Source organism: Lepidothrix coronata, unplaced genomic scaffold, assembly GCF_001604755.1.
Source record: "Lepidothrix coronata isolate B3197 unplaced genomic scaffold, Lepidothrix_coronata-1.0 Scaffold1, whole genome shotgun sequence".
Classification (NCBI taxonomy): domain Eukaryota; kingdom Metazoa; phylum Chordata; class Aves; order Passeriformes; family Pipridae; genus Lepidothrix; species Lepidothrix coronata.
Genome location: NW_016690181.1, coordinates 10,701,534 through 10,716,320, shown reverse-complemented (window position 1 = coordinate 10,716,320; position 14,787 = coordinate 10,701,534). Strand labels below are relative to the sequence as shown.

The 14,787-nt window shown below is 39.6% G+C and overlaps 1 protein-coding gene across 8 annotated transcripts in view; it reads right to left on the bottom strand.

Annotated features, from left to right (window-relative positions):
* TSPAN4 (tetraspanin 4) overlaps positions 1–14,787 on the bottom strand; it is a 428,461-nt gene that overhangs the window by 75,657 nt on the left and 338,017 nt on the right. For all 8 annotated transcript variants that reach the window (XM_017811784.1, XM_017811751.1, XM_017811777.1 and 5 more), the window contains one exon: positions 209–400. In XM_017811784.1, coding sequence (XP_017667273.1) covers positions 209–400 — 192 coding nt within the window. The remainder of the gene's footprint in view (positions 1–208; positions 401–14,787) is intronic.

Sequence of the window (14,787 nt, the reverse complement as noted above, 5' to 3'; positions counted from 1 at the left end):
CTCATCCTCCATGTTAAGATTAAAAGCATGGTCAGGGATGATTGAGCACTCCTTAAAGTGATCGAAGCCTGATTCAAACATGACTCACATCTCATCTGTGTCAAGTGAGCAACTTGTGTTGAAATCCCTGTCACTGTAACATGCATTGGAATAGTAAAAGCACCATAAGACAGCAAACACCACAGCAACATAGTGGTTTAATACTCACACTCAGCAGGAGGCACTTGTTTTCTTTGATGGCACCTATGCAGCCCACGAAGCCAATGATCATGACAAATGTCCCTGTGACGATCAGTAGGTTGGCAGCAGACAGGGATGGGAAAGATGAGGAGAGAGTGGCAAAGTTCCCTTGGGTAACAGCCAGCCAGATGCCTACACCGAGGATTCCACAGCCCCCCAGCTAGGAAAACAAAGAGAAACAGAGAAACTCAGTTATTGTATCCAATCAACTCCAGATATTAATCCATGTTAATATGGCAGTGGTAGAATGGCTCTGCTGAGGTAACCCAGCAGTCACACCTAATAAGAAATGATCTCTCCCTACGGCATTTTCAGTAGGGCAAACAAAGCAGAAAGAAAAAAAATTATAGAGAACTCATCAGTAAGATGTATCACTCAAGAAAAAGACATATATTTCCTAAATTCAAGACACGACTTTAGATACCAGGTCTCTTCCTCTCTAGTGAAAAAGCAGACACTGAGTAAAGGAGAGGTTCCCAAAGGTTCAGTTCTCCTTTGGGAGAACTGAAAAAATTCAATGGGATTGAAAAAATCCATGTCCAATTTAGGTATCTTTGAGAGCTGCCCAGAATGGCTGCAGCACTTTTGATATCCTGTTCTTCCCATCCTAATATACACTGTCTCTCATCCCTGACATATACCATAAACAGATCTTGCCAGAGCATTTCCCTGGCAGAACACCCCATTATTCTTCTTATTAGTTCCTATCCAAGGTCTAGCCTCTCTTGGAAGTAAGAGAGCAGTTAAAGTGTCAGGGGACCAGAGAAGGAGGAAGAATCCTCCCATAACATTAAAACTCCCCAAATATGTTTACTCCTAATGTGACACTTCACTGGTAACTCAATCCTCAGAAGAGGACTTGGCTGGTTTAGGAAAAATTTGAGGAGGAGCAGTAATACAGGCTTCCTAGGCACAGGAACAAGGAAAAGGGCGGATGCCAGCGCAGGCAGCAGCCACCACAAAAGCATAAAATTTACAATTATTATATACACAAGGAACTTTCAAAAACTGCAAACATTTATAAGCATGCTGCTTATAACTGAGAAAACCTGCAGAATTGTAACAATCTAAGTAAAGCTGAGCAATTAAACAGAATTAAATTGAAGGGGGTTTTGCATTATTATATAGTCACAATGCACCTCATTACTTAGGTTTCTTTCTTTCCTGCTCTCCCTTTAAAATAACCAATTTTTATTGAGTTCTATAATTGCACTTTATTAACCAAATCAATTAAAGGCTAGGAAAGAAATTGTGTTCCTAAGAGTATTAAGCCAGACACAGGAGCATATCCATTAAATACCTGCATAAAGTGGATGAACATAAGGCAGCTCATGAACTAGGGAAGGAAAAAGATAGAGCTAATCCTGGGGCAGAGCTAAACCTCAGAAATGAAACACAGAAGAGAAACACATAAGCCAAAGTAATTTCTTACACTAATTACTAAGGTTGTCTCTGAATGCCACTGAATTCCCTACCAGTAAAGGACAATAAAGGCAACTGTGTTTTAAGGCAGGACTCCTCACCTCAGCTACAAACCAGTCTATTTTGTTCAGAACTAAGGGACTAAACTATACCTTCATTGCAATGTATCTCAGCTGCATCAACCTGCGTGTCTCCACTGAGTTTTCAGGAAAACTCCTGGACACAGGGGCTCAAATCACCTCACTCAGTAGCCTTTTCATATTACAAGCATCCCATATCACCATATTCACCCTTTCTCAAGTACACTCTACAAGAACCATGGAGGGATAGTCCATGCCATGATCATATATCCTGGAAATACCTTCCCTTTATGTCCACTTACAGACCATGGTCTTTAACATGGTCCAAAATGATTAAAAAATAACCAAGGGAGAGGAGGGAGAAGAATACTTAAAGAAGGTAACCCATAGAAAATCATTTAGGATAACTGAGGGAATATAAACAAAAGCTATCATCATGGCCCAAGGAAAAGAAAAACTGAATCAAATTTGGAATAAATTCCCTAAAATGGGAATAAAACTCTGAATGTCTATGGCACTACAGAACAGCATCAAAGCAGAGGTGACAGACACCAAAGCTAAAACCAAAATGGACAGAATGTTGAAATACAGTCAGGAATAGGACTAAACTGGCCAGGGACTGGGACAGAAAGCACAACTGTGCTTCTGCATCTTCAGCCTGGTGGAGATTCTGCCTCAAAAATCAGCCTTGGAGCTGCAGGCACAGTGAGGCCGCACCAACAGACCAATTAAGCCTAATGAAGGTGGATGCCCAGCAGCAGCAGAGGCATGACCTTGCAATATGTTTAGCTATTATCTTCAGTCCTTTGTTCTGAAGCAATTCAACAGCACCAGTAAGAGGCAGCTTTTTTCATCAGCTTTCATGCTCCCTGTGTTGCTACACTGCTCTGAGTGATACCAACACCTACAACTATCATCAGTCTTAAAGGAGGATGCTGCAAAGGCAAGACCTGCTTGCCTGCTCCTCCATCACCCATTAAATTCTTTATGACACTCAATGCATAATACTTGAGACATTGTTGCCTGGACATTTGAATCCAGTCTCTTCTGACTCCAAAGTCATTCTTGCTTGCAGAAACTGGAAAATCACCAGTAGCACAAAACATCACAAAAGTAGGACACAGTTTGTGCAAAATGCCATGACTGTGGCTGTACCCATTTAGATCAAGGATGAATATTTCAGGTCAGTTGGTCAGAAGAAGCATCTCACTACAGTGCCCTTGATTCAGAGATACTCTCCATCTTCCTGTTTTTGAAGAGATAATGCACAGCTCTTCCTTAGGTTGATTAACCAAACTCTGAAACGCGCAAAGGGATCCCTTGAACATTAAAACATCTGGCTCAAGCTGGATTTCCCAATATCAGCACACACTATTGAAGACTGCTTCACCCTAGTTCAGCCCTCATCCTTTTCCCACATCAGAACACCCCCTTTATTTGGTCCCCGAATAAATTTCCTAAGTTGTCACACTTAGGCCATGGGAAACAGGCTGCCCTTAATTCGAGTCCAAATGGCTCTTTGAAGCCCCCTTTTCCCCACAGAGCGAAGCACATCTGCAAGTCTCTGTTCACTGGCCGTTTTAACACTCAGGCACCTGGTTAAGGAAATGCTTAAGGGAACCAAGACCCACCAAGACAGCCACAGGAGCCTTTCCAACAATAGCCAAATGTTTTCTTTTCTGAAACATTCAAAAAGCTTGCTCCCTGCCTGCCCTGCCTCATCCCCCATTCTGAACTGAACAGCAGCATAACTCCCAGTCTAAAATCTAGGGATTAGAGGGATCACATTTCTTTATTCTGGATCAGAGCCAAGAGAAAACTGTTGTAGTTGGTTCTGTGCTGCTTGTCTGGTTTTACTTCTTCCTTTTGGTATCTAAGGCCCTGTTAGTCACGGATAATTTTACGTAGTTATTTATGATGTTCCCTTTCCTCCACTTTTTCTCTCCTTACCCCATCCCCAGCCCTCAGTCCTTTTTTTTGTATCAAACAGTCAGAAGTAGAGTGAAGAGATGATAAGTTTTGACAGTTTTCAGGGCTTGTCGAGACATGAAATTAAACAAAACCAAAACCATTAAAGAGGCTATTCTTGATAATTTGGGGATTTCCATGCAAACAGTGATGCTGTCATGGTTAAAAGAGGAAACATTAAAACAAAAAGATTAGTGAGAAGTCTACAGTTTAAACCTGATGTATTGGTAGTCAAATGAGAGTCTGTATCAACTCCATTTAGTGAGTGCAGAGTCGACTTTTAAAAAAATCCCCTTGAAAGATGTCAGGCTGATAACAAAATTTTTTTCATTCTCTTGTGAAACGTTTAACACATTATTTGCCTAATTGTTCATGATAATCCACTCTCTTGCAAGCAGGGCAGCTCATGGCAAAACCTGAAACAAAATGATGCTTCCTCTAACACTTTTTTCCCCAATAAATGTTGCACATTATTTTGCAAAATCTTTCATTCTAAAGTCAAAACAGTTGGACACCAGAAGGAATACTGTCATAGCCCTGAGACTTAGGAAATTTGAGTCAAGTGTCTGTTCCAGGACAGATGTCAGTGTAAATCTCAAATAGGCTATTTAGTACGTCTGTGCCTGAGCTGCAAAATTGTGAGTAAAAGGACACGAGCAGCGGGTTCTTTGCAGGCCCTGGACTTTGCAATTGGCTCTGGAAGGAGCAGATTATTCTGTTCAAGACAAATTGCTCATAGGCATTTATACAACAGTCAAGCAGTAAAGCAGATGCCTTCCTCTAAAAGCATAGACTGAGTCTCTCTTCTTCCCCAAGAGATACACAGACATGTGCACTTGCTCTTTTGGCAAAAAAAGCTGCCTATGGAATTAGATCCTCCACATTGTTCTAATGGGCTAGAAAATAAATTATTCAGGCTTCAGTGCATACATTTAGAATTGATCTTACAGTATGATAATCAAAGTAATCCCAAACAGCCCTGGATATATGCATGTTGGTGGAGAAAATTATTCTGAAGTTACAGCTACACACTTAAAATACTGCAGGAGAAATTGCCTCATTGTTCATGATAATGGTGCTGGTGTCTTTAAGTGGGTTTTTTATTGGTTTTATTACATGGAAAATGCACCTAATTGAGGCTTTTCATATTGTATCTGATTAGGATCCACTCGTCATACTTCCTCTTTTAGCTAAAAAAATTTCCTTGTGTATTAAGAAATATGCTGATAACAGAATCCAAGTGGATTCTGAAAAAACAGTTGTTTTGCAGTTAAATTAACTTCCCTGGAGGATTTTTCTCCCCTAGTCTCTACATATTTAAAATAAAAGGGCTTTCTCAATCCCACTTATATGAATATGCTTCCCCCTCTAAGTATGTAGTTAAAGCATACAGTGAAAAAAATCAACATCTAAGCATCAAGAGCAGCGATGTGAATGTTATCCAGCAAACATTCTTGTAATATTAGGCATATTTAAATTACTGTCCCTTTCTGCTAGACACATGGAGGAGGTGGAAATGGAATACATATACACACAGACAGGATCAAATGAATCAAGAATCTTACATGGGAAAAGCAGAAGCATGTGTGCAAATGCAGAGGCTGCGGTGCTCTATATAAACGTGTGCGAACAACCTGTTCATGTAGCTGTTGCCTATTTAGGAGGAAGGAGGAGTCAATTCTGGAAAACAACTTCAAACACACTGGCCACTTCTGGAAAACACCTTCAAGCAGGTAGTTCATGGTCATCATACTACTGAAGACCTCGTAGACATCCATTTGCACCACACCAGCAGGACCCACTGCCAGTATGCAGGATAACTGAATTTGCAGGTGGTGTCCACTTTGGCAGAGCTCATGTGACATAAAGTATCACCTCAGAGTAGCACAAGCTGCATTTCTTTCACTAGCCAGAAGTCTGAAATTTAACAAATATGGGATATTAGACAGAAATTTAACAAAGGATGGTACAAAATTTGATCCCTTTGTGCCTCTGATTTTAGACAGTTAAATGGAGTAGTAAATGTGGAACGAAGCACATTTCTACCCTTGAGAGTATCGAGGCTAAAACTAAAGAATATGTGTAAACCTCATCCAAAATGGCCATGATCTGAGCTGTGTCCTTTTAGCAAGAATTTTAAAAGAACTAGGAAAAAAATGTTTGAAAAAAGACCAGTTAGTGGGGACCACAATCTTGGGAAGAGACAGGAACAGTAGCAGTAAACAGTAGCAGTAAATAAACACCAACATGGAATGGGAAAGGTGACTAGAGGATCCTTATTCATTTTTCTTAAGATTAAAAAAGATAGAGGTTATTTGGTCTGCAGGTTGAAAACCAATAAAGTAAGTACTTTTTCACAAGACATTTAATTAAATTCTGGAATTCCTTGCCAGAGAATTTTGTGGATGTCAAAATATATGCAGGTTCAAAAAGGGATTACACAAATCAAATGAGGACAAGGTATCGTAGCATTTCTTAAAAACGATATTTGACTTGCAGCCTTTGCTCCATTAACTGGAGCAGCAGGTAAAAATGTCCTGTCTTGTCTCTACTTTTTTCTTATATTCTCTCTAAGCATTTCTGAGCAACCCTGACCAAAAATAGGGTACTCATCTAGATGAAACCCTTTCAATGTCATGGCCATTTGTATGTTCTCCTTACTTCACCCTCTTCCCCTCCCTAGTTTAAATGTTCACTTAAAGTTTGAATTGATTTTTTTTTTCCACTTGCTTGCTTGACTTGGCTTCAGCCTATTTTCAGAGACAGGGCTTTAGATATGGACAACAATCAAAGAGTTAAATCCCTGTTTCTCCTTACCTACACATCATATTGGTGTTTTATCAATGAATACATAGCTTATTTCAACCAAAAATTAAAATATCTGTTCAGTCATCAAATTTATCAAATTTAGAAACAAATTCAAAGTCTCTTTATCTCCCTCAGATCCACTGGACCTGTAAATGCTGTATTTCTTTTCTTGTCAGCATGCAGATCCTATTGAGCCTCTTCTCTCTCAGACTTAGCAAATCTGGAGTAAGACCTGCTAACCTCTACGCACTCAGTCCACTCGATCTTTTTGCAGATTAGTTGCAGGGAAATCCTAAAATTTATTCCCAGGCATAACAGACTCTGGTGTTAGTGCAGTCAATAGGTAAACTAGAAACAGCATGGTGCTTATGCCCACGTTTTCAGTATGGCTTATGGAATTTGGGCAGCCGTCAGCAAATTCTCAGCTGTCATCACTTCAGAGCACTTGAGCTGTCTCATAACTTGCATAAAAAAATCAATGAGAACAGGGCTTACAGATCCTCTAGATCATTCAAAACATCTCTCTGATTTCCCATCCTAGGGAGTAAGCAGCCTTTTAAAACCTTGGCTGAATGCAAGCATGTCCTTTCCACCCCATGTTCCACCCACACACCTTTAGCACCTTGACTGTCAGGCTGGCTGATTAAGCACAGCCCCCTGAAGAAGTTTTTTCAGAGGAGAATAAACAAGAGTAAAAAAGCCTCCAATCTATTGAGTCTTGGGATAGATCTCAAAAGTCTGTTGAGACTTGGGATTTCAACAGTTAAGCACTTCATGAGGTTTGCACAGAAGGAGAGAAGGGGAGGGGAGGAACAGAAAAAGAAAGGGAGAAAAAAAAAAAAATAAAAAAACTAAGCCTGTGGTCTGTAAAGCCTCTTGGTAAAAGGAAACAACCCAGAAAAGCCTCTCTTCATCTAATTCAGATGGGCTCTCTGTTGTGTTGTTTCTCTGACAGACATGTCCCTTCTCAACTCCTAACGAGTGCTAGCTCCATCCAGTAGACAGACATTATTCCAACTAATTACACATCACAAACAGATGCTGTTCTACTCCCAGAATCAATGCTTTTTTTTTAGAACATCTCATGGCAGTATGTTCTCTCAAGCCAAAATCTGGTGTCATTTAATTCCGCTTTCGAACTCTTTCACTAGTATCTCCATGACTTATTGGAAGATGTTTTAAAAGAGCACAACTGTGTAAGGCACAAAGCATTTGAAATGCCAAGCTCTTCAGCTCTGCACATAAGCAGCAAAAATTTAAAAGCTCTATGAAACTAGTTGTTCGCCCGTATTCTTTTCATTTTTGCTTGAAAATTACTTTTGAATACAAAAATCCCATCTTGCAATATGGACCATTATGTACATGAGTAGCAGAAAAACGCCTCCAAGAGTTGGAGGCCTACATTCCCAGCTGGTGTCAACCAGCATGACCGACTGGTCACCACCCTGACCAACAACTGCCAAGAATCCAGTCTGGATGTCACATTTTCTACTCAATTAACATCCTGTCTCCCTCTCCTTTAGAAGCCAGTGTCTTGTCAGTAGTGCAACATAATGTGCAGCATTCAACATAATTTCAAAGTAGATGTGATGTACCATCTTCCACGAGCCTCAACTTGATATCCTGCATGACAGGGAAACAACTGTCATATGAACACAGGTAGCTGAGTGCTGTAATCCTAACCTGTGTTCTGCGTGCCAGCATGACATCCTGGGATTCATACCCTCGCTGCCCTCTAACTCCACTGTAGTCTTGTCAAAGGTTAAAAGAAACACATGTCAATAGCTCATGTTGTTGCTTTTCTTCCTTTTACATCCTACAAACAGGCTTTGTTTTAGAGTATTCCACCCAGTGCATGAGCCTGACAAATACCAAGTGATTTTATCAAGCCTAGAAAGACCCCTGAAGTCCCATTTGTAGACTGTGTGGGCAAAGAAACATCACAAGAAGGGCATTTATTTTCATAGTGTCAATAATGAAAACATGAAATGCTGCTTTTTCAGTTATCCTGGTGAGGATTGAGTCTCAGGAACTTAAGCCCTAAGAAATTCATTATTCTTTCCCAGTTGAGTTCAACCACTAAATTGCAGTCTCATACAACTAAAGTAAATTTGGAGACAATTGAAGACGTCAAAAGACAGAATATCATGCTGACACCCCGCTAACGGAGAAGTGAATAAAGAGTCATTCAGTTAATCCCTGCTGTTTTATGAGTAGTATTCTCCTACACACTTTCTCCTCCAAATCGTAGTTATCTATCAACTACAGTTACAGAAGAACAGAACTACAACATTTATGAGTTAATACACTCAATCTAAATAGCGATGGCTTCCTTTCATGGGCTCAAAATTCACTGAAACACTTAAATATGTGCTCAATCGCATCCTTATTCAGCAAAGCAATAAAAGCATGTGCTTAACTGCCACTGGCTTTAATTAGCCATGTCTGTACTACACTTAATTGCCCCATGCTGCAAAGCTCTATCATTGAGGATGCAAAAACTTGCAGAAATAGAAAGGTGAGAATGACCTATTAAGGCAGCATTGCTGACAAAAGATTAAACATGATCAAAGAATATTAAAAAATGGTGATTATCAGTGCCACAAGCATCTAATTTGGCAATTTGCCTAACCTCTAATTCAAATTAAGGATTATTAGGAACGCATTGAGTTAATGACAACACACCGAAACAGAGCAAATGCATGAGTTAGAAAAGGAAAAGGGATGAATTCACTACAACTACTCTTTTCAGGTTCTAGCTTTAGCTGCTGCCAAACCGAAAGCGTTAAAGCTTTTTCATCTGCTCCTCAAATATAATTTCTAAATCCACCTGAGATTACTGTAATGAAATGGATACAGTTGTAATGAGGAATACACGCATGAGGTCTGGAATCAGAATCCATCAAACGAAGTTAAATCTTTTAACAGAGAAGCAGAGATGGAAGAAAACTGGGTGTGACCAGGAGTCCCTGTTCTGTCTCATCCCTATAGCAATAAATAACTTTTAAAATTACTTTGTAGCATAAACTGAGAAAATACCAGATCTGGAGCTCTAGATGCAATTTTAGTCACCTGTTGTCACACACATAGCACTAAATACCGAAAGCAATAGAAGCAAATAAAATTGTAAAGTTTGGTCTTTTATACAACATAAAATGTGATTTCTGTAAAGGAGATTGCTGATGGATAATTTTACCTGAACCATTTGGTGAGATGCTGAGAGAAACTGAGGATAATGAGTCTCAAATAATGACTCCAGAGGCCACAGCTCAGTTCATTGGTTTACCACAGATTTCTTGCATTAGATAAAGTCCAGATTATTTGGTATCTTTAGAGCTTTTCTCTCCCCTAGAGGTACTGGATGGGTTTAGAGTAAATGGTAGTGAAATATTAGGATGATACCAGTCATATAAAAAATAAAGATAAACAAACAGGTTTCTTACAAAAATACAAAGATGACAGAGATGGTCAATCTATTTCATACTAATCAAAAAGTTTTTAAGACATGTTGCAACAGGCACGGTCTGCAGAAAAATAAAACAAAAACCAACTTTATATTCCATATTTAATCCATACAAAGGTATGTAGATAGCACAAGGCTGGTTGCTATAGAAACATCCACAGTGAACACAGATACTACAGTTGAAATGCAAAATTAGTCATGTATCTAAAGAAAATTGCTGATACTGTCAAAAAAAATTACGGCAGCTAAAGCTGATACCCTCTCTCACAAAAGCTTTCAAAAAAAAAGTCTTGACTGTATAAACCAATACTTGTTCAGAATATTTAATCAAATAATCTCCCGCAGTGTGCAGTGGCAGAAGCTGAACTTAGTTCTGGAAGTCGAGTCAGATCACAAGAGTCTCTGGTTTCAGAATTTGAGGGCAGGTGGCCTTTACTAACATGTTTGGTTTTTTACGCCTCGAGGCTGATTTTAAGAGCCTCCTTTCTCAGGTCCCAAATTGTGCTGATGTGTTCCACTGTGATTATGCCTAATTTTCCCGATGAAAACGTCCTGCAAGAGGAATTGTTCTTCTTTGCAAACTTAGAGTCTACACGATAGAACATCGTCTTCAATTCATCCAGTAGCAATGCAGCTACGCCACATTCTCTGCTCCCATTCAGCTTTCTGAAGTTTACTCAGTAGCCAGGGACAGTGTCAGCAAGAATATATACAGGGTCACCATCTAACACTGTTCTCAAACCCACCAGCTTACAGCAGAGGGCTGGAGGTGAGGGTCAGTGGGAACACCAGCAATACAGCTCTCCCTGCCTCAGTCCCACCACAGATACTGTTCCTGCAACCTGCTCTCTCTGCCCAGGTGCTGGAAACACCTGAGGACAGACAAATGTTCTGTATTACAGGAAGTCCCTTCCCATTATTCTCCAAGTCCATCTCCAAAAACCACAGGACTCTCGGGCTGATTCCTGGAACACCTAACTTTCTTCTTGAGGAGCCCTCCTCAGGAATCGAGCCCATCAAGAGAAGGAACAGAAAGGTTTTGGGAAGCAGTAGAACTTTAACACAGGATCTCATTTCCTGAAGTTAAGCTTTTCACGGGGATGGGGAGAATGACCAAACTTGTACACCACAACTGGCTTTTAATGAGAAGTCTTTTTTTAAACAGTCCCATCAATTAGTGGCTCACGTGGTCATAGGAAGTGTTTCTGCCACATTCAGTATTGATCCCCTGATCAATAACAGACTTGTGAGCAACAATCACACCCTAAAGCCTCACATCACAAAGCTCATCTTCTTTCACTGAACACCATCAGAAAGCTGAGCAAAACACATTCTGAATCTTTTATGGATTCTTTTTAATGGATTCTTAATAATATTTGTATAAGCAAACGAAGTATTTACTTCCATCGCAATTGCCTAACAATTCCATGTAAGCAGTCCCTTGTAACAAAACCAGTGTTACGTCTGGAATAGCATCTCTCACTTCAATAGTTCAAATGCCTTGTCAAGAAAACTATTCTAATTGGGTAGGAGTACAAGAGAAAGCAAAGATTATTCCCTTGTTTTATGTTAGCAATTTTTAATGATTGTTTATTTATATTAGACTTTGCTATGCAATAGCACATCTGAGGCTGTTTGTACACAATTGTTCGTATCCCAAGCCACTTCCAAGCATGGGCAGTGTGCCATCAGTAATGAATGGCACCTCAAATAATCTCTTTTTCTGTTGTAGCTATCCCCAAAGGAAACATTACAGTCCTCTCTTATCACCAACCAAATATCTGCTATGGAAGCATTTCAGATGCTTTGGAATAAACACATTTAGTTAAACAGATCTGTGATCAGCAGCTTCACTGCAACGTACAGATAGGAGAGCCCACAGAATCCCCTGTTTTCACATTTTATTTTGCTTTTTCTCTTTCGTGGATCTGTGGAAATGAGCCCAAAGATTATGACATAAAAGTGAGTGTAAATATTCCCTCTGGGACCGTCCAATCAACGAGTTTACACTAGGGGCTCCCTCAAAATAGTCTTCTGGTTATATAAGTACTGTTGACACTTCTGAACTGCAGAAGATTTCTAGACTAAATTTCATCTTTTTTTGTCAAATGCTAGCTGATACAACACAGAAAGACTGCAAATATTTCTTCTGATTTCAGTTCTATACCACTAACATTTAGGCATCTAGAGTGGGATTCAGGTCACCTAACTTTTGATGTCAATGCTATTACTGGTGCCTAGAAATCAATGTGGCTAATCATAGTGTAAGCCTGACTTTGGTCAGCTGAAGTGCTCCCTAGACACCATTAATGGCATTGACCAGAATTGCCCTGACTGCAGCAGTAGCCCGGACGCCTTGAGTTAGGGCAACTCGAACCTCAGCTCAAATTTGTATAAGCAAATCTGCCCAGACTCTCCTTCATCTGTCATTGGAAGGAAACAGGGATCTTCAAAGTTCACTCCAGCCTGTTCTAGAATATGCATCCAGGACAAATGACCCTTTGGGAAACCTACTGTATGCAGTGACTGAAGGGTAGCTGGAGCAAACAGCATAGACAACATAAAATCCCTCTTTCGCCCTGATACCTAAAAGATAGAAAAGATGATTCTCTCTCCAAAGGTCAGGTTGTGAAGCTTCACAATACTCCCTGAGGTAATTTGGAAATTAACTCATCTATCCTTATTAATTAAAATTACATTTTTTTTTAATTCCTTGTGATAAAATCATGCTATCACAGATATTAAATCCCCATGTGTGTGCAAATACACACAGAGAGCAAGAAGAATCAAATTCTCTCAGTTTAGCAAGTCCCTTCTAGTCAATACTCATGGATATTGACAGATACATCTACATTCTTGCACTGCCCGTTACGTGTATTACTTAGTAGCTCTTAATAAAGAGGCATGACTGACATGAATTTATCTCTTTATTACTTTGCCCCTCAGGTTATAAATTCATGAAACGGTTGTAGTTTATTGCATTTTTATGTTTGTCAGTTCTATTTACACACTCTTTCTTGCCATTAGATGGAAAAAAGCTTTTGGGTTTCTGCAGATCCTCAATCATTCTGTGCTGGGGCCTGAAATGAGATGGAAACAAAAACTTCTGGCTCATCTAAAAATAAACGGTCATCTCAAACACTTTCTCAGCACATCCTTCCATCATGAAGTACTGCTACATAAATATGACTTCATAAATTATATATCTTAAGTCTTCGTGTGCTCACAGCAGTTTACCAATAAATGTTCTGCAATATCTGCTTAAAAAAAACTAGACATAAAATCATTGCCAATGATGATAAATGACTACAGCTTAATAACAGTCAAGCTGACAAAGCTGAAATGTCCACAGGGTGCACTGCAATTCAAATGCCACAGGTGAAAAAATAAAAAGCTTTCAAATATAAATGTTCCCAACTTCAGTAAAGAGAGGAAATCTAGAGAATGGTCCTGTGACACTAGGCTGTGTACTAACTCTAGGATGTCTCCCAAAACAAAACACTGGAATTTCATATAAATTTAGTAGGCAAGAGAATAAATGAACTTCAGAGCAGAGATGGTTGCAATATCTCTGTGCTTGGTGGGACAGGTTTGACTAGAGTATAGAATCAGAGACAGACATGGGAGCGGGACAGAAAAGGAAGTCAAACATTGAGAAGCATAACTTCATCCAAACAAGAACAAGAAGACATTTTGGACAGTGAACCATATTCTTGGGTTAACTACAAATTTAGCTTCTCAGGATAGGAAAGTGGAAGGCAGCAATGGGACTCCCAGTACGAAATCTTTCTGTTAAGTTCAAGCTAAAACTTGTGGTTGTGAATCAAGGGAAAAGTCTTATTTAATAACTCATCATGAGGCCACTTGGACTCTGCAGCTGTACTATAGAGAACCTCTTTTAATTAATAACCTGTAGTCATTTAAAATAAATGACTGTTTTCAAACTGTAAACAAGCAATTCTGTATAAAGAAAAACATCTCAAAATTATTTCAGTCATCTTCATTCCCATTCCATTAACCATTTACCAGGCAAAACATAATCCAAGGGGCAGAAAGCTCTCATCTTCAGTCAATGAAGTGAATCCCCAAGAGGTATTCACTGTTCAATATTATTCCTGGCCTTTCTCACTCTCCCAAGGGTGAGCTTTACCCAGCAAGCAAGAGCAGGACAAGTTTGCCAGGACAAAAACAAGAAAAAAGAATCCAATTTTCAGTCCACCTCCTCTCTTTTCCATATCTCTCTAAAGGTGTGACTGGTCATTAAGAAAATGCTCTCTCACAACAGGCAGGTATCAAAAGCACACAGCTGAAAAATGAGGAAAGGATAGCAGGATGAATGAGTATCCTCTAATGGAAGCAGAGAGATAACGCCAAAAAACATGAAGGAAAATATTTTGAGTAAATAGCCTATACTATTTAACTAGTTCCCTCTAGACTCTGATCTGGATGAATGTTCCCTCTCCATTCTTGACCTTCATCTTGAGATACACTATCTCAGCGACTTTTGTTATCCTACAGGAGCTCTGCATACATCCATAATTTGAAGACTTTCTGTGTTCACTGTACTAAATCTCCTTTATGCTTAATGACTGTGGTCTCTGATTCGCTTATGGAGGGGAAAGAAAGAACTGATGGGAGAAGGGAATATCAAAAGGATTGCGGTGGTTAAGCCAAGGGTTGGCATGACACAGCTAGAGAGTGACAATCCCAGAGGGAACGCTAGGGATTGGAAAAACTTTCCTAGAGGAAAGCTCTGAAGGAAAAGGCAGAATTCTCAGACCTAGTGTCTGCTTTCCCTTCACTGCA